We start from the raw sequence: 27236 nt of genomic DNA on the forward strand, positions 1-27236 counted from the left end.
GAGACGTGACCCATCCAGCGCAGCTGGATCTTCAGCAGCGTGGACTCGATGCTGTCGACCTCTGCCATCTCGAGTACTTCGACGTTAGGGGTGTAAGCGCTCCAATGGATGTTGAGGATGGAGAGGAGACAACGCTGGTGGAAGCGTTCTAGGAGCCGTAGGTGGTGCCGGTAGAGGACCCATGATTCGGAGCCGAACAGGAGTGTGGGTATGACAACGGCTCTGTATACGCTTATCTTTGTGAGATAACACAACCAAGAGTATTGTTGCCACAAAACACGTTTTTGCTCCTCCTTACTGATATGCTCCACTCAGTTCTTGATCTATTCTTGAGGTCCTCCAAACCATTTCCATGGCTCCTTGAAACAATCTGACAAGTTAATGAGAGGGCCAAACTATTCTGAGCAGTTGCCACAGAGTGCTGGAATTGCAGGAACCTTGAATATGAAACAAGAGCAACATTTGCCCAGGTCCAGTCAGAAGATAGTTTAGGACCAGGGCTATCTCACGAGATTGCTTTTCATCTCTTCTCCTCTTTGGTGATAAATAATGGAAGTCCAGGGAACAGTGTTCTCATCTATGTTTGCACCAAAGCAGATCCTTCATTTTGATATTTGGGCCCAAAATAAAAGTGCTTCCCTCTTAACTGCAGATATCTTTACCTTGAGGATACAAAACCCACAAAGTCGAAGCAAACTAAAAATAATGCACTTTTTTTCAACAGATCATGGTACTTGTCGTCATTCATTTTATCTGATAGCTTCCTCTCAGAATGTTAAGTTTCTAGGGACACAAGCCAAAGCATTTTTATTTGCAAGTTGCTAGTCTGGGACCTGCTGACGAATGTAATTTATAGGACAGTGACATGACTTGCATTAATCCAGCCACACCAACCTCCAGTCAGTCATTAAAAAGTGATGACTTTGTTCTAAAAGATCATGAGATTTCAGAGCTGCTGAATGACATTAAGCTCGATGTCTCTTCTGAGAGATCAATAATATTCTTCTCTTTTTTAACTGCTTTAGAGATGGCTTGTCATTTTCACATGCAACTTTTAACACAATGATAGTTCAATACATGTTCGTTGTTATGACAGCATCAGATAATTCCTTTACAAAACATTACAACTTGCATTTATGCAGCAACTTCAACTTCAGGGCATTTTGGAGGCGCACAATTGAAAAGAAAATTCATCACGTCAAGAGGGATGAGAACTGGTCGTCAGTTGCTTGGTCGAAGAGGTGTTTTAAGGGAGCATTCAAAAGCAGAGAGGGAATAGAGAATGGTTTATGGGATGAATTTTACTTTGTGATCCTGGGCAACTTAAGGCTTCGCTGGCAACAGTCGAGAGATTAAACTGGAAAGGTGCAAAGTGTAGGAATACATAGGAACAAAGACCTTGGAGGGTTGTTGAAATGTAGTTTGAAGAAATAGAGAATTGCTTTGTCATACACTCAACCAAAATCATCACGGTGTTTCCAATTTAATTACACCTATATTTCCTGGTTATTCTCATTGAACTAGTCCTGATTCTTCATCTGAATGATTGCCTTCTACATTTTCACAATACAACATAAACCAGCATCTCCTCCACGTCAGTCTTCCTCCACCAATTCCTTCATAACCATGGAGTTGACTAGGCTTAAGATTCTTCAAACAACTTCCATCAATTCTAAGCTTCAAAGTATTCCTCACCAATTGCCAAATACTCAAGCTCCTGGTTCTTCCTATGCAATAGGAACAAGTAAGACTCCTTAAGGGAGTCCCTTATTGAGTTTGTCAATGAGAAGTCTGATGGTGGAAGGGTAACAACTGTTCCTGAACCTGCTGGCGTGAGTCTTGTGGCATCTAAGCCTCTTCCCTGATGGCAGCAGTGAGAGCGTGTGCCGGCTAGTGAGGGTTTTTCATGATTGCTGCTGCTTTTCAACGGCAGGGTTCCCTATAGATGTATTGAATAGTAGGGATGGTTTTGCCTGTGATGTCCTAGGCTGTGTCCACCTTTTGGAGGGTTTGACATTCAGGGGTATTGGTGTCAGTCAGCACACTTTCTACCACACCTCTGTAGAAAATTGCCGGAGTTTCTGATGTCATACCAAACCTCTGCAAACTCTTGAGGAAGTAGAGGTGCAGACGTGCTTTCTTCATGATGCCATTGGTGTGTTGGGTCCAGGAAATATCCCCTGATAGTGACTCCCAGGAACTTAAAATTGCTCACCCTCTCCACCTCTGATACCCCCAATGATCTCTGGAATGTATAACTCTGGCTTTCCTTTCCTGAGGTCAATAATCAAATCCTTATTTTTGGTGACATTGCGTGCAAGGTTGTTGTTGGTGCACCATTCAGCCAAGTTTTCAAGTTCCAGTCTGGTTGCTGACTCATCCCCTTCCTTTATACAACCCACTACCATGGTATCGTTGGCAAATTTGTAGATGGTGTTATTGTTGTACCAAACTACACAATCGTAGGTGTAAAGTGAGTGTAGCAGGCGACTAAGAACACAGCCCTGTGGTGCTCCAGTCAGTACTGATGGAGATGCTCTGTCTTTGTACCACTTTCCTAATCTTCTCTTGTTTATCAGAATCCAGCAATGGCAGCCTTTGTCTTCCAATGCCCCACTCCACCCTGTATGGCACTGATCCATTTGTTTATCTTGCCTCTCTCTTCCTTTTGTCTGGCATCTGGCAATCCTCTGACCATTATGTGTCACCTCTACCTGCTTTGCCTACCCTGTGTCATTCCTCCTAAACTGTTCTCTTTCACTGCTTTTATACTGATTTCCTTCTGTCCTGTTGAAGAATTTCAGCTAGACCTTTTTTTTTTCTCCCAATGATGCTACCTAACCTGCCCAGTTACTCCAGCAGATTTGGCTTCAGATCCCAGCATTTGTCATCTCCTGTCTATCTGCTTCAAACTTTAGAACCATATCACATTACAGCACAGAAACTAGCCCTTTGGCCCTTCTAGTCTGTGCCGAACCATTTTTCTGCCTCATCCCACTGACCTGTACTCAGTCAGTGGTGGATTAACCATTAGGCTGAGTAGGCTGAACCCCAGGGGCCTAGAAGGTAAGGGGGACTGTCACAATCACTGGTACACCAACGTAAGTCCTGGGTTCACATGTCAGTTAAGGCTCGTGGAAGCACCTTTCAATCAGCAATGGGTTTCGGTCCCATCTATCAATTCGGTCCCATCTATCAATTCGGTACTGCTGGTCCCAATCGATGCTCGCGTTTGTGCGAGTCCAAGATCTGCCTCCTGCAGCATCGCTCACGGGAGGTTTACTTTTTTTTAAAAACTCTCCCTTCTCCCGTGTTATTTTGTATCGAGGCGATTTTTTTAAAAGAACTGATCCTTTTGTGTCTCGCAGACTTTTCAAATTATTTCAGGCTGACAGACAGCTTCTGTTAAGTTTTGTTTAATTTTAATGAAGATTTTCCTCCACCTCCTCCAACCAAACACCCACTTGTGTATTCCCAGCACATGCCCGGTCAGTCAAATTTAGAATATGTGAGAGCATCGTGCCCAAGGGTGAATAAATGGACCAATTTCATGTTCAACGAAGGGTGGAGACTGTGGGTGGGGTCGTGGGGTGCACCCCATCCATATACCTGTCCAAATTCTTCTTAAATGCTAAAATTGAGCCAGCATTCAGGACTTCAGCTGGTTCCACACTCTGTGTGAAGAAGTTTTATCCTGTGTGCAAATACTTCAGTGGTTTTCTCGTTCTATTAGTAGGGTTGCCATTTAGACCAGGAGATCAAATTCCATGAAATCAGATACCTTTTTAAAAAAAATAACAGCGAAAAGAGGCCAAGTCCTTCACCTATGATTTTGTCCGGCCAAACCTCAACGTGATGCTCATCCCGCGGCCAGCGCTGTTGATACCGCGTGACGTCTCCCTTCCAGCAGGTGGCAGCACCGCGGGCGCGAAGTGGGGGTAGGGGAACGGAGGCCCCTCTTGGCCACGCTCATTGGCGTCGCAGCCGGCAGCGGGGTGAAAGGTGATAATGGCGGCGGCCTTGGTGGATGAGGAGATTAACAATGATGACTTTTACGCGCTTTTGAACGTCAGGAGGGAGGTGAGGGGGTCGCTACGAGTTCGCTCCACTGACTATTGTAGACTTTTGCGTGAAGGTGGCGGAGATATCTTTATTTGTTGCTGCCCGTGACATTATTGACCGCGACAGAGTGTCGGGCCAGTGCCCCCCCCCCCCCCACCTTTCCCAACCCATCCGCAGGGTCATTAACGTTCATGTAAATTTGACTGTCAAAACCGATTCTAATTGTTCAGCATTCATTCCTTTTACATGGATAGCCTGATGGTAGGAAGGTTAAATGTGTTACAGTTGTCCGACCTCATTTGATCTCTTAAAACTGCCTTGCAAACTTGTCTAACGGCGTCCGGTCAGATGATGGGAGAGTGAATTCAACTTTGGAGTGACTTCTATTATTCCCCCATGTGCTGAATAAATCTCTCTGGTTATTGCCTGAGACTGAATTCGAATGTTCATAACTGGAGCACGGTATTTCAACTTTGTAAATTACTGACAAAATAACAATCCAATCCATCATGGTGACATCTCCTTTGGCCACGCTTTTCCTACTGTGGAAATCCTCATCTGTGCCATTGTTTTTGCAAGATTTGATTATTTCTATGCTCTTAGAGCTAACAAGACATCTACTTCCATATTTGAGCTCTTCCAAATGTTGCTGCCTTTTTTTGCTTGTTTACCAAAACTGTTCCTAACCTTGATACCTCGATTTTAAAATTCTTTATCTTTGAATTTGAAATCCTTCATGGGATTGTCTTTCTGCCTCCAGAGGATCTGGAAAATCCTCAGGTTTTACCTTCATTATTAGAATTGTTTCTTTGTCAGCTTGTGTCTTGGGGGTGGCTACTTCCATGGTTAGGGAACCCCTGCCTAAAGTCTTTTAACTTTTATTTAATGTTGCATCTTGAAACTCTAATCGTTGTTGTCGAATATTTTGTGTAACTTGGCATTAATTTTGGTTTGATAGTCAGTTATATGACCTGGGGATTTATTTTTTTTACCATGAGGTTTTCGATTAGTTTATGAATTTCTAAATTGGATGTGTGTTTCAAAAAAAAATTATATTTTTTTCTCTTGAAATGTTTTAAGTCATTAATACCTGTGCTTCTGAGTCAACTGTTTATTTTAATTATTTTTTTGGATTATAGAGGAGTTGAACTATCTCCAGGCCTAATTTCGATTTTCTAATAGAATGAGGGGAATGTGACTTAATTTCTCTGGTACCACAATACAAATTCTCATGCTGCCATATCTCTGCTAGCCAAGTGCTTTCTTAGTTAAGAGTAGGGAAATAAGGTCTGAATGGCTCATTGAAAGATGTTGAAGGATGATGATGAAAGTATTATATTTTTAAAAGTAGTTTGTCAAGGGGGTAATGTAATTTTTGAACAGAAGATAAATGGTAAATTTAAAAGAAACAGTTTCATGTTATGCTTGTCATAATTTAGCAGACCTAAAATTCTGCAATTACTGACATATAACGTCATCCCTTGCATTTGCTGTGATATTTCTGTTTGGAAAGCAACTATTAAAAATGAAAGCAGAAAATGCTGAAATTGCTTAGTTGCTCAGGCAGCATCTGTGGTAAGAGAAACAGTAAAGTTTTTTTGGATTGATGAAAATGACATAAAGCTCTGAGAATAAACACAAACGTGCTGGAGGAACTCGGCAGGTCTTGCAGCGTTCATGGGAGGCAAAGATATTCCACCAACATTTCATGCCTAACCCCTTCATGATATGAGCATCTGAATCAAAAGACTGGGAGAGGAGGGGAGGGACACAGGTCAACAGGCAAAAGGCCATAATTAGTGAGGAGAAGATGAATCGGGGGAGGGTGGCTTTCTGAATTCTGAGCTGGACCAAAGGAGACAGGGATTGAGAGAGAGAGAGCTGGAGGAAATGAGACAGGAGAAAGGGAGAGACCGGGGTGGGGGGGGGGGGGGAGGGGGGAGGGGGTGGTAATGGAAACTGGAGAAGTTGATATTAATACCACCCAGTTAGAGGGTGCTCAGACAGAATATGATGTGTTATTCCTCCGATTTGTGTGGTCTCAGTTGGGCAGTGCATGAGACCTTGGGCTGACATGTCAGCAAAGGAATGGGGTAGGGAATCGAAATAGTTGGCCACTGGGAGATCCCTGCCAATGCAGCAGACAGAGCAAAGGCACTCAATGAAGCAATTTCCCAGTCTTTCTGATGTTGAGGAGGCCACGATTGGAGCAATGGATGCAGTAGATGACCCCTGCAGATTCACCAGTGAAGTGTTGCTTCACTTGGACTGTTTGAGGCCCTGAACATGGTGTGGGAGGAGGCAAGGTTGCAAGTGCAGCACTGAATCCTTGTTTCATCCTCTCTGGTCTCTCCCTTTAAACTGACTTAACTGTATTGTGTAACATCATAGCCACTTTTTTAGATGAAATTAGATTAGATTCAACTTTATTATCATTGAACCAAGTAAAACAAAAAGCCAATGAAATACAATTAGCATCGAACCAAGAGTTTTTTAAAAAGTGCCGTACAAACAAATAACTATAAATAAAAACAAATGCATTCAGCAAGCAAACAATTATAAAAGTACTGACAGTACAATGTGAGTGCAGTACCACTCAGCGCTATAATTTAAGGTTCAGAAGGGTCACAGCCTCAGAGGAATAAAACTCTTCTTGAACCTGCTGGTTCAGTATACAAGTGCATGACTTTGTTCAAGAGCAAAGGCTCCTGTAGCTCCTCCTTTTTTGGAGAAGAGTAAAAAGTCTATAGTTGGGGTGAGATGCATCCTTGATGATGCCCTTCACTCTGCCCAGACAGTGTTTCTGATAGATGCTCTCGATGGTTGGCAATTGATTGCTGATAATTTGCTGGGCAGTTTTCACCACCCACTGAAGTGCTTTTCGGACCTATACAAGACAATTGCCAGACCACACTGAGGTGCTGTAGGTAAATATGCTCTCAATGGTACAGTGGTAAAAATCCATCAATATCCTGGGACAGAGGTGTACTTTCTTCATGCTCCACAGAAAATAAAGTCGCTGTTGTACCTTTTTGAGGTACCAGGTGAGATCATTGGAAATGTGGATACCAAGGATTATGTTCTACCACAGCTTCATTGATATAAATGGGGACATGAGTGTGGCTTCCAGGCTGAAGTCCACATTGTTCTCCTTGTGACAGGTTGCTGTCAGCACACCATGTGGCCATGTGCTGGACCTTATTCCCTATAGGCTGTCTCTTCATCCCCTCTGATCAGGCTAATCACCATGGTGTCATCTGCAAATTTGATTATGGAATTAGAACCAAAAACAGGAATGCAGTCATAGGTGAAAGGGAATACACTTATTCTCTAGTTTGGATCTTTAATTCTCCAATTAGTTCTACTAATTAGCACCTAATCAGTATACAAGTGCATGACTTTGTTATGAGCTCAGAGGATTCCAAAACCCAGCAGCAATAGAAATCACCAAGACAATGATTATTTAAACAAAAGTTGCTTTTAATTTTCTTAAACAAAAGTTGCTTTTAATTTTCTTTAAACATAAAAACAGCATCAAACTTTAACATTACTATTAACTTAACCCCCTTCTAATTCTAAGCGCATGTGTATGTAATGTGTATATGTTCAGGAAAGTTCTTTGATTCACAATACAATCATTCACTTTTCCAAGTTCACCAGTATCAGGCAATTCTTATACTATGCACAGAATTTAACATTTATTAATTTTCACCAGGTTCTGGTGCTTAAAGTTAAATGGTTACTGTCACATTTGTGGCCCGAAATGTGAAATTGATAGCACCATCAACACATGATTTACCCGTTGAACATTGGCGTGTATTTATTTCTCTGCTTCCATTATTCCACTATTCCGCGCCTGCATACCTCACGCGCATGCACTCTGACCTCCGGTCAGGTTAATAGCTCAACCTCTATCTGCATACATCTCATGCATATTCATTATCATGACACCCCTCCTTTCACCGGAAATAAACTTTATATCTTTATGTGTCTTAACCTTTCAATCTAAATGTATATCTTGTATGAATATCACCGAACATAATACATTGCTATGTTTCTTTCTGTTTAAATGCAAACACTTTAACACTATCAATACCATTTTTCTGCCTTCAAACCAACAAAAGCAACATCAAATTCCCTCTTCACAAAATGTAACGTAACCATGTTATAACCAAATGTAATATAATGGTTCAACATTTCTTCTGTAGTTATACTAATACAATGGTCACCTCATATGCAAAATGTAAACGTTTAAAATTATGTTTTTTTTTTCATTTAATACCAAATAGTCGACCAAAACAAAAATGCAATTCTTACAGCACTCATACATGTACTTTATTTTTTTAAATTTTTTATTTTTCACACTATAAACCAAGATAAATACAGACATTTTTCTTCTTAAATATATACAATGTCATTTTCTCCCCCTTTCCCCCCCTCCCTTCCCTCCCTCCCTCACTCCCTTTCCCATTTATTTAAAGTTCAATCTATAAGATACATTAAACCCGTTAAACAATGTTGTCACTTAATAAAAATAAACAAGAAATTTTACTGAGTCAATTCTTTTCAATATCTTCTCCTTCTGTCATTTTAGGTGGTGGAAGTCCACGGTAGGAGTTCTCTATTTGTTCGAATATTATAATGTTATTTCTTAAATTATATGTTATTTTTTCTAATGGAATACATTTATTCATTTCTATATACCATTGTTGTATTCTCAAGTTGTCTTCTAATTTCCAGGTTGACATAATACATTTTTTTGCTACAGCTAGGGCTATCATAACAAATCTTTTTTGTGCTCCATCCAAATCGAGTCCAAATTCTTTGTTTCTTATATTACTTAGGAGGAAGATCTCTGGGTTTTTTGGTATATTTCTTTTTGTGATTTTATTTAATATCTGGTTTAGATCTTCCCAAAATTTTTTCACTTTCTCACATGTCCAAATTGCATGGATTGTTGTTCCCGTTTCCTTTTTACAGCGAAAACATCTGTCTGATACTGTTGGGTCCCATTTATTTAACTTTTGAGGTGTGATGTATAGCCTGTGTATCCAGTTATATTGTATCATACGTAACCCCGTGTTTATTGTATTTCTCATAGTTCCGGAGCATAGCTTCTCCCATGTTTCATTCTTTATCTTTATGTTTAGATCTTGTTCCCATTTTTGTTTAGTTTTACCATTTGTTTCCTCATTCTCCTTTTCTTGCAGTTTGATGTACATGTTTGTTACAAATTTTTTGATTATCATTGTGTCTGTAATCACATATTCAAAATTGCTTCCTTCTGGTAACCTCAGAGTGTTTCCCAATTTGTCCTTCAAGTAGGTTTTCAGTTGGTAGTATGCAAACATTGTATCGTGAGTTATATTTATCCTTCATTTGTTCAAAGGATAATAATTTATTTCCTGAAAAACAATTTTCTATTCTTTTGATCCCTTTTCTCTCCCATTCTCTAAAGGAAAGGTTATCTATTGTAAAAGGGATTAGCTGATTTTGCGTCAGTATTAGTTTTGGTAGTTGGTAATTTGTTTTATTCCTTTCTACATGAATCTTTTTCCAGATGTTGAGCAGATGATGCAATACCGGTGAATTCCTACGTTGTACCAATTTTTCATCCCATTTATATAGTATATGTATACATGTACTTTATGATGTATTTATCAAAATCACTGTCCAAATGTTCCCGTTATCATTCCTCTTCCTTCATCAAAATACTTCTGATTGTTGGTTACTGCTACTGATGGTCCAAAGACAAACCGCGTCAAGTATAAAATAAATGTTCGGCGCACAGTTTTCTTTTTCTAATAACGCTGAACACAACAAAACAGCGATGATCCAGGTAATCATAGCACAACTTCGCAAAGGTCTCTTTCTCAGAGTTTGCGATGGTTTCCTTCCTGACATCCACATATATGCATTCACTGCGTGTTTCACAAGGGCAGCGTTCGGCGTACAGCCTTTACATTATTTCTCTTTTTTTTTCATAATCACCACACATTTCCACTTTTCCTTGGCGTGTATCATTACTGCGCTTCCACTGAATGCACTTTTTTTTTCTTCATTGAAACTCATTCCAACTATCACAAACTTTCACTTTCATGATAATGTGGGCACGATTAGAAATATGGCACAAAATCTTCATATCACTTAGGTGGTTTCCTGTCCCGTCTCAGCCTTCCTGCAGTACTACTGTCACGACTTGGTTGCTCACCCTCAGCACCAGAAACACTGCTCGCTATGGCCTCTGGTGTTTCTGGTACTCTGGCCACTTCATCGTGAAAACTAGTAACCATCTCTGGAACGACGTCTGATCCCTCAGGTTGAGTAACTCGTACTGGATTTCCAACCACTTAACTCGGTGTCGCTCTGGATTGGTACTTTTTGACACCAGACACGTTTCTTTTGTAGAGGACTCCAGATGGAGACCTGACTGTCACCATACTGCCGCTTCTGGATACAACAGTGTAGGGTTGATGGTAATAAGGTGTGTCTAGCTTACCACCACTCTCTTGCTTCACAAGAACATTATCTCCAGGCATGATGTCTGAGTACCTGGCCCCATGCCTCGAGTCTGCATCCAGCTTTGCTGCCCCCTTCTTTTCAGCATCGTGATCCCTCATCTCCTGGTCATCCCTGATTTCCTTCAGTTCAGGCATTTTTGTGCGGATTTTCCTCCCGAAGAGTACTTCTGCTGGACTTTTTACTGTGGTTGCATGAGGGGTTGCCCGATAGACAGCTACATAGGATAGCAATGCTTCTCTCCAGTTCTGTCCTTCTGCATGAGCGATCCGTAGTCGTTTATCGATGGACTGATTTTGTCTCTCTACTTCTCCGTTGGCTTGCGGCCATTTAGGAGTTACTTTGTGATGGTGGATGCCTGTGGTCCTCATATATTCAGCAAATGTCTCTGAGCTGAACTGTGGACCATTGTCAGAGTATAGCATAACAGGCAATCCATGTCTCGCGAAGATCTCTGCCAATGCTTGTATCGTTTTTTCAGTGGTCGTTGACCTCATCACAGGGTACTCATAGTATCTGCTGTAGTAGTCCACCACTACCATGATTGACTTGCCAGTTGGTAATGGTCCGAGAAAGTCAACAGCTACATCAATCCACGGTCCTGTCGGGAGTTGCGTACTCCGGATCGGCTCTGGGGGATTACTCCTACTTGTGAGTTGGCACCCATGGCAGGTTTTGACGAATTTCTCCGCATCTTTATCACAACCTGGCCACCATACTTTACTCCTGAGGTTTTGCTTGGTACCAACAATACCTAAGTGTCCTTCATGAGCTAATGATACGATATTTGGTCTCAACCTCTGTGGTATCAACAATCTACAACCCCTCAACACACACTGCCCAATGCAACAAAGTTCGTCTCTAACGGGAATATATGCCTTGTGAGTGCACTTGTCCCATTGTCCTCTTTGGATACGTTTTCTAACTTCCATGAGTTCTGGGTCATGTTCGGACCCTCTCTCGACTTCCCTCGTTGTCACAGCTCCCGGTGTCGACTGGATAGCTACGAAGCGTACAAAGCTCTCTGCTTCTGTCCCCAGTTCTGACTTGGATTGTGGGCATCCATCTTTCAACAATCTGGACAGCGGATCAGCAATGTTTGCTTTCCCAGCAATGTGGACTATTCTGTACTTGTACGGTTGGAGTCTGAGCACCCATCGTTCTATCCTGGCACACGGTTTGGACCTGGCGGCGTAGATCACCTCCAATGGTTTATGGTCCGTGATGAGTTCAAATTCAATGCCATACAAATATGCATGGAATCTCTCGCAGGCCCATACAAGTCCGAGTGCTTATTTCTCTGTCTGAGAATATCTCCTTTCAACGTCTGTCAAAGATCTGCTGGCATAGGCAATGATTCTTGGTCCCTCATTATGCGTCTGGACCAACATGGCTCCTAAACCAACAGGGCTAGCATCCGCTATGACTTTGGTTGGTGCATCCAGATCATAATACCCAAGAGTATCGGCATTCGTCAGACTTTGTTTCAGAGCTGTGAATGCTTCCTTCTGCTCAGGTCCAAAATGGAATGGTACACCTTTCCTGGTTAGTTTCCTCAGTGGATTCTGCCAGTGTAACAAAGTTAGAGATGAAGATTGAGCAAAAATTGACCAATCCCAAGAAACTCCTCATCTCCGTTACATTCTGGGGTTCACGTGCATCGGCAACAGCTTTCACCTTGGCATCAGCTGGGTTCAGTCCTTCCCGTGTAAGCCTGTGTCCCATGAAGTCCATCTCTGAGACACCGAACTGGCACTTGTCTTCATTCACAGTAAGGCCTGCCCCCTGTAGTCTGGATAGCACAAGCCTCAACCGTCTGTCATGCTCTTCCTGTGTAGCCGCATGGACTATGATATCATCAGAAATGTTGGCGACTCCAGGAATGCCTTGAATCACTCAATGGATTTCGTACTGGTAGATCTCAGGAGCTGTATTGATGCCGAACGATAGCCTCTTGTACCGCTACAATCCACAGTGAGACACAAATGTTGTCACTTCCCTGGATTCTCGGTCCAGCTCTAGTTGATGATAGCCCCATTTTAAATCGATTTTTGAGAACACCTGACTGGTTGTTAACTCCTGGAGTACTTCTTCTACTGTTGGTATGGGGTGTCGCTCTTGAATTATAGCTTCTTTGGCCATCCTCATATCAACACACAGTCTCATGTCACCATTTGGTTTGGGCACGATCACTACTGGGCTGACCCATTGCGTTGAATGTTCTTCAGGTTCAGTAATGTCTTGCTCAGTCAACTCTTTGATTTTGGCCTCAACTTTCCCACGAAGTCCAAATGGGGTTCTGCGCACTGGTTGCGCCTTGGGTTTGACCGTTTTGTCCACTGCTAGCTTTAGTTGTCGACCTTTCAGCTTTCCTACTCCCTGGAAAACTGCGGGGAATTCTTGCTTCATATCCTCGTATGACTGAACTGAATTAACACGAGCTCCAATATGAAGTATTGCCAGATCTTGCGCCGTGCGTCTACTCAGCAATGGTTCTCCCCTCTCGTCTATGACAACAAACTCTGCTTCGGTGTGCTTGTCACCAGCTTCAACAGTCGCAGTGGAACATCCAATGGTCTGCAATGGCTTGATCGCTGTGTATGGATACAGTTTCTTTGAGCACTTCTTTGATGTACAAATGATCTTTTTTTTTCAATTTCTCCCATAAGTGTCAGTCAATTACATTACTGTCAGAGTTTACAATGTCACACCACCAATTATCACTGGGACTTTCTCATGATGGTCATCATTCAATGTAAGCTGATAGTATTTCTGCCCATCTTGGTTGTCGTCATCATCGTCACTTTCTTGGTCACCTTCTATATGGCGAATAGTGCCTTGCTTTCTCTGTCCATAATTGCCTTTCTCCAGGAGACTTTCCTTTCCCCTAAGCTTTGCCCTTAGAAGCTGTACTCTTCCCATTCTGGTTTGCATTTGACTTGCTTTTGCACTTCTTTGCAAAGTGGTCTTTACCTCCACACTTTCTACAAACTTTGCCTTTTGCTGGGCAGCATGGGTCTTTTCCAAAATGACCTCTGTCTCCACATCTGTAACACTCCAAGTCACGTGTCGGCATATTTCTTGGCTGGCTATGGCTATGCGAGAGCCTATTTACTTGTTGACCAACTTTGTCTTTACTGGGCTGGCTTGAGTTGTCTTTCAGTTTCATGGTATGAAATTGCCCCTCAACAGCCTCTAATGCAGCAGCAATTGCTAAAGCATTGGTAAGTTTCAACTCACCCCCTTTTTCCAGCAGTCGCCTTCTGAGTTTGTCTGATCTGCAGTGCTGCACGACTTGATCCAATAACTGGTTGTCCAAATCAGCTGCCACGTAATTGCATCCAACAGCCAGTTGTTGCAATCTCGTCACGTACTGGGCGACCGTTTCCCCATCTTCCTGTTTTGTTTTGTGAAACAAATGGCGTTGAAATGTGGCATTCGGTGTCACCACATAGTGTGCATTCAATGCATCTACAGCTTTCTGGTATTCCTCCTTCCTTCCAGTATTCGAAAGCGTCTTAAAAGTTTCCCAAACTGCAGGTCCTGCGGTGAAAAGAAGTAACGCCCTCCGCTGCGCTTTCTGCTCCGCCATACTCCCATCGAGAAATAGGCCACGACTGTTGGCGTAAGCTTCGAACTCTTCAAGCCATGCCTTCCACTTCACGCTTACAGTGCTTGCATCGCCCGTCACGTCAAAATGAGGAACACCGTGAAGTGCTAGAAATTCAGCTCCAGTGACTGCCATGATGAAACGTTCCAGCTCAAAGCCACAGATTCAAAATCCAAAATGATTATCCTCATCGCCAATGTCACATTTGTGGCCCGAAATGTGAAATTGATAGCACCATCAACACATGATTTACCCGTTGAACATCGGCGTGTATTTATTTATCTGCTTCCATTATTCCACCATTCCGCGCCTGCATACCTCGCGCGCATGCACTCTGACCTCCGGTCAGGTTAGTAGCTCAACCTCTATCTGCATACATCTCATGCATATTCATTATCATGACAGTTACCATTCAGGAAGGTTTCAGAGAGTTATTTGTTTCTTGTTGGACACACACAAACTGATTTCCTCCAATCAGTTACTTCAGTGTCTTACCGAAGAAACTTGCCCCATCATGGGTTTTCCAAATGATAACCTCTTCTTCCAAGTCACCACAGAATTCCTCTTGTTTCCTTTATTTCAGGAAAAAAATACTTCAGCCAGCCATTTCCTCTTGTAAGGACTACAAGGATTTTGAACAGACTGAACTCAGAACTCACAATCTATCTTCAAAATGGGGTTTTCAACAAGCTTGCCATGTTGCAGCCTCAATTGCTACTGTACAACTTGCTTTACAATTTCCTATTGGATCAAGCAGGTTCTTGGTCTGTGTTGATGCAATCAAGGTGAAATACCTTACTAAGTTTCTGCAGGATTGGAAGGAGCAAGTTGATTGTATTTCTACCCCAAGTCATTCTGTGAGTCCCTGCTAAGAAATATGCAACGTCGAGTGAGAACAAGATCACACTTAGCTGTATTGTCTGTATGGATCAATGAGGAAACATATTGATAGAAATAAATGTGACTTGGCTAAATTGTGGCATTGAGTTCCAGCCAAATCTGAGGCTAGTTGGAAAAAGGATGGGGAAATACTATTGTAAGGAGGGCGTGGGCAAGAAAAAAAACTAATGCGCCCACTGTTATATTCTGTCAAAATCCCACTGACAGTGAATTGATTGCTGCATCTTGCTGCTGAGTCAGGTGGTTGCAATACCTTGCACTTTGTAACCACTTCACACATCATTTATCAAATATTGAACACCTGACCTTAAGAAATCAATGGTGATGGACGATTCAATCTGTTGTCTCAATGAATTCAACATTCACAAGAAATGAAACTGTTCACCTACTACATAATCGATGTGTTATTAAACAATTTGTCAAATAACCAGCGAGAAAAGGTCATTCATGAAGTCCCTATTCAGGATTCTCCTAATTTAGTTTCTTATTAATAACTGTGTAATATCATTGCATTAAAAGTTTATGATATTTTATGTTTAGTCTTTTGCATTCCCTCATGAAAATTGGGTTCCTTGTGTACTTTGTGGTGGATTTGTGGGATTCACCCTCTTGTAATTCAGACGAGTCCAAATGAAATGATGACAACCATATCCTCTCCCATGCTGTGCAGAATTGTTTCAATGCAGACATTTTCTGTTTAGCTTCAATCTTGGTGGCCTTTGTTAGAGGTCTCCCCTGGTCTGATCTGTTGAAGTTGCAATGTTTTGTGTGGTGGCTTCATAGTAAATGCCGAGTTTATGATAATTGGTCAGCTTGTTTGACAAAAAAGATGAAGGGTCATATTGCTCAGAAAGATTAATTGAAGGAATTCACACAGATCCAGGCTGTGTTCATGTAGCTTGGACTGCTAATTTAACACCATTTTAAATTTTTTAAGATATGTTTTAATTTTAGAGATACAGCACAGTAAAAGGCTCTTCCAGCCCACAAGCCCAGATAAACCATTTAACCCAGTGGAAACCCGTGCAGGTCACTGGGAGAACATCCAACAAATTCGAGTCACTGGTGCTGTTAGAGCATTGCACTAACCGTGACACTAACATTGCCATTGTCCAGAATTTCTGCTTGATTTCAAGGGAGAGACCGGAGGATAATGACAAGAACTATCTTCTAAAAGAAAAGATTATTCAGCATCAGTTTAATGGATTAATGTTTTGGATATGACAACTTAAAGCCAACGCCCAAAGCAGCACAATATGATAAGTGGCAGAAGGGCAATCAATGTTACATTTCACATTTTTACTCAAGGTTGCTGTTCTAAAATGGAAAATTAGGTGTCCAAAAATTTATCCAAAATAATTTTTACAAAAATATCAATACACTTGGATTGCTTACTGAGTTGTTCCAATTTCTACCCAACTGAAAGACTCTCATAGGGTACAAGCTCCTGATATCGTTTATACTGCTCTGGACAGTTATTAACTGTAGAGCCTGCTCATATATAGGAGAGGTTCTCGTGAACAGTTCACTATTAAAAGTTTTGTACAGAGGGAAAAGATGGTTCAATGCAAAGATTTTCAGAATTAAAAAAAATAAGCAAGAATCCTATTAATGCAGCAGAAATGAGCTGAACAATTCACGAGAACCTCTCCTATATATGAGCAGGCTCCTCAGTTAATAACTGTCCAGAGCAGCATAAACAATATCAGGAGCTTGTACCCTATGAGAGTCTTTCAGTAAGGTAGAAATTGGAACAACTCAGTAAGCAATCCAAGTGTATTAATATTTTTGTAAAAATTACTTTGGATAATTTTTTGGACAACTAATTTTCCATTTTATTACCATGAAATGATTGGCCAGATAAACTGCTACAGGGTTCCCACTGATCAAAGTTCAGACATCACAAACAACCCTGCGATTCTTTTCAAATGGACATTTGTACACTTTGAAAGATTGTTCTTTTTGGGTTAAAACTATCAGTCAAATTGATAAATCATTTATTCACAGGCAGAGTGGTAGATTTCTTGGGATTCAAAATCTTGCAAAATAATAGTATAGGATCATTACTGTGTTGGTGCAGACGAGGTGTGAAGGGAAAATGAGATCAAATTTCTTTAAATGGTTTTATATTGATTAAGAGGCAATTGGTGAGGACTGAGGTTTCCTGGACTCAAAAGTGCAATACTGCAAATGCAGGAAAATTAAAATAAAATCACAAATGTTCTGGAGGTGCTGGCAATATTTTTGGAGAAATGGCTGATGTTTCTGATTGATAACCTTTTTGAATGGAGAAGAATTAGAATTTAAATTAGTCTGTGGAGTAAGAGGGGTTTGAATGAGAAATTGAATGGCACAAGAACTGTCCCTGGATGAGATTGCTGATACTATCTGAGATGTCCCAATAAAACCTTCAGGCAAAGTATGAGATAGGGAGAGGGTGGAATAATAGACAAAATAACTCCACCAGTTAAAATTATTGCAGTGGAGGATTAAGAAAGCATTGTCTGGCTAGTGACACCGACTCTGCTGATACAGTCCTCCAACATAAAAATGGTAGAAGAACAGTTAAGCTCTTGAGTTTTTGAGTTTTGAACTACTTCATCTACCAACAGGGATAACCTTTCAAAATGTTAAGGGGAAAAATTGTCACATTCACAAACATTGCAAAAACAAATTTACAGAATGACTACAGAAAATAAATGTCTATAGCTCCATGTAGCAATTATTTCAAAATTGCTTTCAAGCTTATTGATTTTCTTTTGAGAAAACTTGTGTTTCCCCATTGCTGTTTAATTGTGTCAAAGGCTGCAAGGTTCCAGTCTTTCTTAGTGCATGTTGAATGATCTGAACTAAAAGCAAAAAAAATCTTGCAAGGACTTGGCACATGAAGCAGCATCCGTGAAGAGAGATTTCAGATAACATGTCCAAGCATTTGTGGAAACCAATTCTGTAGTTACCTGGCCCTTTCAAATGTGGTCATTCCATTCTTTAGATTTAGACAGAACACCTTACATTCAGAGCTCTGATATTTTTAATCAAAACAAGTCATATCAGTAGAATGAGCTCCCTTTGCAGACAATGGAAACAATTTGTATTGATTTGTTTAAATGCAAATCAGACTATTTTCAGTGACAGGTTTTTTTTATAAACCTGTGAGTAATTTATCTCATACGAGGAATGACATCTTTTGGGAAGGAACAGATGACATTTGTCCAAGAGTTCCTAAAGCTCTTGCCTTCTGTCAGTCTTCTCTTGCCTTGTGACTGATTCTGATCTTGGCCAATTGATATCAGTTGATTTCTATGATGTATCAACCACTCTATTGACATGAGTTCATCTGATTACCAAGATGGTCAAGGACAAAATAGATGAGATCATTTTCATTTCACGTTTTTTTTCCTTTAATCTAGTAGATACCCTGTCATCATTTTGAAGACAAATTAAGGGATTTATTTAACAGGGTGGATCATAGCAGGTCGTCTTCATGCAGCAACCGAATTCCATCTGAATTTCAGGTTGTCAGACAAAACTCATCAACACAACTTCATGTGGCCATGAAGGTAATCTGGAAATTAAAAATTAAAGTTCAGTGGATACTCGGCTTTTTAGATATTGTCCATCCTTCGAACTTACAGAAGCCAACTCATAACATGCTGTTCTTCATGTAGATGAATCCAGCATTTCCTTTTCCCCAATACTAAACAGTCTGGAAGAAGGTTTGGGTTGAAAAACACCTTGTATTTGCAATTGCAATTGAACTTCAAACTGAACAGAACCTATAAACTCGATGCGTAAGTAAGGGACTGATGACTTTAGAAAACCTGATCAAGCCAACAAGGAAATATTAACATCCTGAATCCAATGCAACTTTCAAGGCAACATCCTGGAGCTGTATTTCGTTTTGAACCAATTAGGGATCTTGTAATTAAAACCGTGATGATCTCTGCACCTGTGTCGTATGAATGAAGAGGACTTGCTAAAGTGCACTGCCTGATTGGGAAGAATCAACTCAAATCAAGATACAGAGAATACTTTGGTCCTTCTCGATCCTTTGCCCTAAAAATATCAAGACACGAGAAAGGATTAGATGAAATTGGTTGGCACATGTGTGAAAATGTAGCACCTGATATTAATATTAATTTTCAAAGTTCAAATTTATCATCAGAGAATATGCACAACATCATGTACAACTTTGGAATTCTTCTTGTGGTCCAGTCACCAATTATCGGTAACTAAACTGTACCAAAGAAAAAAATAGGTGTGTACAAAAGAGGAAAAATATAAACAAAGAAAAAATGTAAACAAACTGCAATACATAAAAATAAATATTCAGTAGTAAATAATGTGCAAAATATCAGGCTCTGAGTTTGTTGTTGAGGAGTCTGATTTTGGAAGGGTTGCAACTGTTCCTCAACCTATTGGTTCAAGTTCTGCGATGCCTATACTTTTTTCTGATAGTAGCAACGAGAACAAAGAATGTCCTGGGTGATGTAGATAATTGCTGCTACTCTCTAACAGTAGTGTTCCATGGAGATTTTCTCTGAATTTTGCCCTGAGCTTCCTCTTAATTCCCTGTGAAACTCCTCTCACAACAACCTAAATTATTTATCCATTCGGGAGATGCTGAGATAAATTGGTTCCCCAGATGGTGGCCAGAATAACCCTGGTCTGTGTACCTCAATGCCACAAATACTGTGTTGCATTTGACCCAGAGAACCTTGAGAAGTGAACATGTTCTTTTCATGCGACAGAATCTCGGTGTTCCTGGCCAGACAAACAACTTTTATGCTTATGAATGTGGTGGTGGTAGCCACCACTTTCAGCTAATGTAGTTATGATTTGCATACTGTCTGCTACAAATCCAATCCGGCCACTCTATCCTACATGGTATTGTTAAAGCTGAGCCAAGATTTCATTGAACTTCCTAACCTGGAGTGCTTTCTTGGTTTAGTGTTTCTACTCTTTGAATACGGAGCACTGATTTGTCAGATGAGGAAGAGTCTATCTCAGCCTCACCATGTTTGATTTCTGTTTCAACATTACTGTACTGTTACAACCACATATATTGCAAGATTAAATCAGAGGGCAAGATGTAGGATTTAATTTGGTATTTTCATTGGTATAAGCAGTTGCAATTTTGCTTTGACTAAATGATCCTTGCATAGTCTCGGGTTGCCATAAAAGAGATTTAGATCTGAATTTAGGAGAAACTATTTTCCTCCGAGGGTGGTGAACTTCTAAAATTTGCTATTACGTTGGATGTAGAGGCCATGTTATCAAATATAATTAAAAAGGACATTGAATTAATGTTTTGGTGTAAAAGGCATCGGAGGGCTTGGGGAAAAAGTAGGAATACGATATTGAGATAGATGATCACCCATGATAGAATGGCAGAGCAGGCTCAAGGCAGAGTGGCTACTCCTGCTATCTGTGTTCTAAGATGCAATCAAAACTATGATATATCTTTCAAAAAGTAAAGCACAAAAATCTGCAGATACCGTGGTTGAAGTGAAAGTCCAATGCTGGAGAAAATAAGCAGGTCAAACATTGTACTTTATGTAGCAAAGATAAAGATACATAATCACTGTTTTGGGCTTGATGAAGGGCTCAAGTTGGTTTTGTATCTTTATCTTTGCTATATAAAGTACAATGTTTGACCTGCTGAGTTTCTCCAGCATTGTGTTATTATATCTTCTGAAACCACATTAGATTAGAACTGCAATGGCATGAAGTGGTGACGATATTCTCAGGTCAATAGAAATGATCTTTTTTTGTGTTTCATGTTGAGTGATCCATTTTGTGATTGCAGGCCACACAAGAAGAATTGAAGGCTGCCTATCGCCGTCTGTGTATGCTCTACCATCCAGACAAGCACAGAGACCCTGAACTAAAACAACAGGCAGAAACACTTTTTAACCTTGCACACCAGGCGTATGAAGGCAAGTACCTTGGGAACCGAGGGATTCTGAGACGTGTTGCTTTATTATCTCTCTGCTCATTTTCCCAGTACCTAGGCTTGCTTAGTATGTGATCACGTTATTCATATAATTTTTCCTGGGAGCAAAGTATTGTCAACCAGTTCATGAGCTTATAAAACACTCTCTTCCATTTATCATTAAATGTCCAGGTTACAGATTAATTTCAGGAAGACCAATGTACGATTTTTTTTTTCTTCTTCTCAAGTCTTCTGTTTACTGTTGTGATAAAATTACAAAGTACATTTTTTTCCACATTTACTCTCTCTGTCTGTGATCTATTGTTATATTTCTGACTTTCTCATGCTTTCTCTTCAGTCGTGACTCTGTGTAGATCGCAGCAACCTGTGTCTTGTACATCTTGCCTCTCTGAGTTTGTTCACATCGACCATCGACCCTGGAGATCTAGCACGGTAGCAGGTCCTTCCAGCCCAATTACACTTATGACCAATTAACCTGATGATCCCTATATCTTTGCAATGTGGGAGGAATCCAAAGCACCTGAGGAAATGCATGTGGGCCCAGAACATACAAGCTACTTACAGGGAGTGGTGGATAGGAACTTAGATCACTGGCGCTGGAATAGCTTTGCCCTAACCACTACGTAACCCAACTCAGCACATATTTTTCTAAGTGCTTTTTTTTTTCAACATTTATTTCTCTTGGCAGTACTTAGTGATCCCCAGAGCCGAGCCATCTATGACATCTATGGTAAAAAAGGACTGGACATGGAAGGATGGGAGGTAAGGCAATATTCTAACCCCAGTGTATTTTTTTCTACCAAATGAAGGATCTTAACTAGATTAGTTACAGGTATATTTCTGTACTATCTTTAAGGATGTATGAAAGAGGTTTGGGAATCTTGATTAAATTCCAAGCAATGAGCCTACAGGTCATACCTTTCTGAGCCAGCATTGAGTTAACCATCTTAATCCATTTCTTTGGTCTTGCAGCAGTTTTTAAAAATCTGAGTTGTCCAATAGAAATCTCTTGCTGGAAGAAAAAGTAAAAACACAATGCTGGTCGCAGCATTTTGCTGGAATCTTGGTTTCAATGTCGTTTATTCTCAAATGAGTCGTACAAATTTTAAATGTTGTTTTGAGCTAAGTAATTGAAAGTAAAATCCAGAAGTTCGGGATTGTTTCCATATTTAGAATTTTGTCCTGCAAGTCATCTGGCATTTTATTATTTGAGGAGTCAAAACTATGAAAATAAATCAATGCATTTCAATATTCTTCCATGCTTTGGAAAATAATGCTCCCAATGTGCAGAAAGCACGTTCCCTGAATTGAATTTCAGGCAGGTGAATTTCACAACAAGCCTTGCATGAACCGTCATTGACTTCATATCGAATTTTTAGTTTTTTTTAGCCCTTCCTCTCAATTGTTCTTATGTTTACTATCTATTTTTGAATATTTTAATTTTTCCAAGACTCATTGAACATTACATACACCATATAAATAGTATTTTTAAATTACTGAGTCTCATATGATTGCTCAAATCTCACCAACCCCCCCCCCCCCATTGTTACATAAAATTTAAAAAAAGGTATCACAAGAAAATTTATATCTAAGATATATTTCCTATTGCAGAGCAATAGCTTGAAACTGGACTTGCACAAATCGAGGGAAAGGTGGGAGACGGACTTTGGGAAAAGGATTCAAGAGCAATATTGGACAAAATTGTGCTCTGATAATGTGACATCATTTATTAATGTCAGATATAGATTGGTATCAATACAATTTTACGCACCAATTATACCTTACATTGCAAAAATTACACAGTTTAAAATCTGAAATTTCGGGCTCGTGTTTTAGTTGTGGTATAGAGGGTGGAACATTTATACATTCAACCTAGCTATGCATGAAAGTAAGCTCCTTTTGGTATGACTTGGCAGAAATTTTGACAAAAATTGTAGAAGTGGATTTTTCTTTGGAACCAGAACTGTATTTATTGAGCAATCTTTTGGTTATTGGTACAAAACTATCAAAATAACAAATACAGTTTATGAGGATTGCATTAATGGTAGCTAGGAAATGTAGAGCTTTACATGGAAGTCCAACTCCCCCTCCCCCCCACCCTACTTATAATTCATTGGAATATGGAAATGCAAAGTTGTTCTCCCCCTGGAAAAGATAACATAATCTTAGAAAGAAATATGATGTGTTTGTTAAAATATTGCAACCTTATTTCAATCATACTGGCTTAAGGATATAATTAACTTCCCCAAAAAGGTTTAAATAATATAGTGTGGCGGCGCACATTCTCATGGCGAACCGGCCCCGCATGTATCGCCATGTGGCGGGGCAGCCATGGGAAGATGGTGGCATCAGGGGTTCTCCCTGACTTCAGCCTCCTTTCTAGGGCAGCGATTATGATATCTCCATGCACGTGGTGGCTGAGCCCGCGCTGCCTTAAAGGTGTGCGCGCTGAATTCAAATGAACAGTCATTAACGACCCTTGGGTGTGGTGACTGTGCTTTCTCCAGCCGCGCAGAGCGCCACAATAATTAGGTTACAATAGTTAGGTTAATAGCGTTGAATTCCTGAAGATCACGATATGGACTAATTAATGAAGGCTCAAACACCCCTTCGTTTTAATGTTTATTATCTCATAATATGTTTGCAACTCACTAAATGAAAATCTTTGTGGAACAGGACATTATCCTTTTAAAAAATATTCTTGTTTTATACTCGTTCAAATGCCATTGGTACCCCATAATGGCGTTGGTTAGGACATTTCATGGGAGTGAATGAAGAACAGTGAAGAAATGGAAATTATAGATATCCAAGTCAGGGCACTTCTGTTCTTTAAGGTATGTTTGTCAGATTTGCATTTGGGACTTCAAGGTTCAAAGTGGGTAATTGTGGTGTGATCTTGTTGAGTTTCTAATTTTCCTGCCTCAGACATTGAGGATTAGTAAATGAGCCCTCCCAGCCCAGCTGAGGTCAGCTACAAGAGAACAGAATTTTGAAACTTTTCTTGGATGGCTGAGGTAATCACTCACTGACTCCATCTGGGATGCTGTTTCCTGATTTGATGTGGAAGAGGATTAAAATGCAGGGGTGTTCTTTTCCTCATTACAAAAACAGGAAAAAATGTTGATGTTAAAGTTAAAGAAGTTTATTTGTGAATTAATGTTGTATGTTATGGCAGGTAGTGGAAAGGAAGAAAGCCTCAGCTGAAATACGTGAAGAGTTTGAGAGGCTGCAGCGAGAAAGAGAAGAGAGGCGATTGCAGCAAAGAACAAATCCCAAGGTATAATAAAGGCGCAGGATGAGTGAGTGAAACATGAAAGTCTGCAGATACTTTCATTTTAGTAAAAACACACAGAAATGAAGAAGGGCTCAGGCCCGAAAGATCAGTATATATCTTTACCTCCAATGGACCAGTTGAGTTCCTCCAGCATTTCTATGTTTTTACAGGATGAGAGGGAAACAGTTTACCTATTTCCACTCATTCTTTTTGTCTCTCAGCCTGTCTTCCCTTTTTCCAGATGTGCTGGTTCAGGTTTGGATTGGCTATGGTCCCCAAATAGTCCTAATCAGAACAGCTTTCCATAACTCTTCCAGGTCCACCAAAGATCTGTCTGCCCTGTTGAAATTCAGAGTGTGTGTGTGTGTGTGTGTGTGGATTTGCGTGTGTGCGTTTGCGTGCGCGCGCGTGCGCACCTGATTCCTGTTGTGATCTTCCCAAGCGCGTCTTCTGTAAATAAAGTCATTTACTACCAGACTATATTCAGACTCCTTTTTGAGACCCTGTTCTTTCACTCACAAGAGCACTGCTATGTAAAAAGGCAGTAAGTTGTTAAATTTTCTTACAGGGTACAATAAGTGTCGGTGTCGATGCTACAGATCTGTTCGATCGCTATGAAGAAGAATTTGAACAACCAGGCAGTGGGTTTCCTCAAATAGAGATAAATAAAATGCACATATCACAATCCATTGAGGTATGACGCAACAGAAGAGGTGGTTGTGCATCTTTATATGTCCTCCTTGTATGTTGGAGAATATTATTTTGATCAATATGTGACAGAAAATTGGTTTGAAGCTTAACAATAATGTATCTGAGTAGTTTATTGAATAAACTCTCCCAGTGTGAATGTGGAGAGCCAAAGCAAGCACTGAACCTGTTGCAATTCCTCCTGCCAACATTGAAAATTCTCTAGATTTGTCTCAATTATAGACCAGGACGGGTTTTGAAGAACCAAGCTAATTTAATAATTAAATCCATGAAAGTTCAAAGTCCAATTCTAATGTGTGCCGAATAAACCAATTTTGGCTGACATGGTCGATGAACTGCAATTACCTTGCACTTATGCAAAGGACCAATGATGCGTTGAGTTCTTCAAATTTCCTTTCTTGGGCAACTCACCTGTTTCCTCCCTGGGGGAAAAAAAAATCCAGTTATTTTCTGCATTGGACAGTGTTTGATATATAATTTTAAGTGATTTTAAGTTGTAATTATTTTCATCCATTGTTTGCACATATCAAGCTCTCTTCTGGAGTTAAAGAGCTATGGATTCTGCACAGATTAGTAGTTGCAGAAGCAATGTTGGTACTGAGATGCACACCAGGATTCTATTCCAGTCTCCACTAAGTTGACTTTTCATTTGGGCTGGGTTTTGGGCAGGCACCTTTATTGACTTTGAAGTTTTTGGCAGGATAACGTCATGGCTGCCATTCCAGTCACTACTTACAGAGGAAGGATTGTGTGTTTTATTTGAAGGGTAATTTTAGAGATGGATGCAACGCCATTCACAGTCTTCACTATTGGATACTGGATGATTTATAAAATATTCTCAGTTGAAGGGATAAGATGACGTGGGTAATTGAAGCCAACTTGGTTTGGTATTTTCAGAAGGGACAAATACCATTAAACCCCTCTTATCCGGAATTCAAGCAACCCGGCAAAATAAAATTGAGCAAAATAAATAGTTTTGATAAAGTTAAAATATTAAAAATGGAAATAAAAGTTTAAAATTGTTTCAGTAAATGTTCTCTGAAGTAACACATAAACCTTTGGTGAAGATTGGAGCAAATATTCAGCCAGTGGAGTGCCTTGGTCATGCTTTGCTCATAGCAGCTGTTTGAATAAAGTTGTGTTTGAATAAAATGGTGCCGCCCAGGATGAAGAGCAAGATAGCAACACAGTTAGCATAGCGACTAGCAAAACACTGTTATAGTAACAGCAACCAGGGTTCGAGTTTCAAATTAAATTTTGTAAGTGACAGGAATTATCTGATTCAGGAGAATTTTATATAATTAAGCACTATAATTGATTTTTAAAAATTATTTCTTGTCTTTTTTAAATTGTTTATTACTGGTGTATTAGTTTATTCTTATTACTGGTGTTAGGCATTGTAAGAGTAAGTCTCAAGCAACCAGAAAGCCATTTATCTGGGATCTACCAATTCCCATAGGTGCCAGATACCAGGGGTTTTACTGGACAAACTTGAGAGACTCTTAATCAGGCACCTGAATGAAAGCAAAATGAGGGCTATGAGGTTGGAAGGGTTTTGTTTTTTTTAGTAGGAATATATACTTTTGCCCAATATCAAGGGCTGAAGGGTTTGTAATATACTGTGCTTTAATGTTCTATGTTCTAAACATTTTTTAAAAAGTCAAATTTTAACTGCTGTTTATCATCAAGGCTCCATTAACCACGACGGATACAGCTGTTCTGGCAGGGAGCCTTTCAACACAGAATGGCAATGGTGGGGGTTCGATCAATGTTGCCTTAAGGAGGGTAACTTCTGCAAAAGGGTGGGGTGAGGTAAGGAATGAATCGCAAGATCTTGCATTGAAATAGTGTAAATTTCTTTACAATTGCTGCATTTCAGAAAAATAGCAAACTTGGTTTGTGCTTGAACATGGAAAAGGTTTGTTGGGTAATTTGAAATGATCACTCCTCATCTTATTCCATCATATAAAATTCTACAGTGGCAGTGAACTGGAAAGGTTTAATTCGTTCTACACCATGTCAACAGGAAAATCCTTGTTCCATTGGAAGTAAATTTAATTTTGACTGCAAACAATTTGTTCCAACTTTTATTGAAATTGAGCAACTACTGAGAGGATTTAAGAGTTGCTTGGGTGATGCTGAGGGAACTTGGCAGTTCACATGCAAGTGACATTCTCTCAAAATCCTATTTTCATTAGAGAAAATAT

The 27236-nt window shown here is 40.1% G+C and overlaps 1 protein-coding gene across 2 annotated transcripts in view; it reads left to right on the top strand.

The window, feature by feature from the left end:
• The first annotated feature begins 3961 nt into the window (after positions 1–3961).
• LOC138754391 (dnaJ homolog subfamily C member 11) overlaps positions 3962–27236 on the top strand; it is a 62749-nt gene continuing 39474 nt past the window's right edge. Inside the window, exons 1-6 of one of the 2 annotated variants that reach the window (XM_069918599.1) lie at positions 3962–4080; positions 20901–21030; positions 21736–21809; positions 24223–24324; positions 24890–25015; positions 26719–26841. In XM_069918599.1, the coding sequence (XP_069774700.1) occupies positions 4009–4080; positions 20901–21030; positions 21736–21809; positions 24223–24324; positions 24890–25015; positions 26719–26841 (627 nt within the window). In that variant the 5' untranslated portion in view covers positions 3962–4008. The remainder of the gene's footprint in view (positions 4081–20900; positions 21031–21735; positions 21810–24222; positions 24325–24889; positions 25016–26718; positions 26842–27236) is intronic. The other variant, XM_069918598.1, reaches the window with a different exon arrangement.

This window comes from Narcine bancroftii, chromosome 2 (genome assembly GCF_036971445.1).
Source record: "Narcine bancroftii isolate sNarBan1 chromosome 2, sNarBan1.hap1, whole genome shotgun sequence".
Lineage (NCBI taxonomy): Eukaryota > Metazoa > Chordata > Chondrichthyes > Torpediniformes > Narcinidae > Narcine > Narcine bancroftii.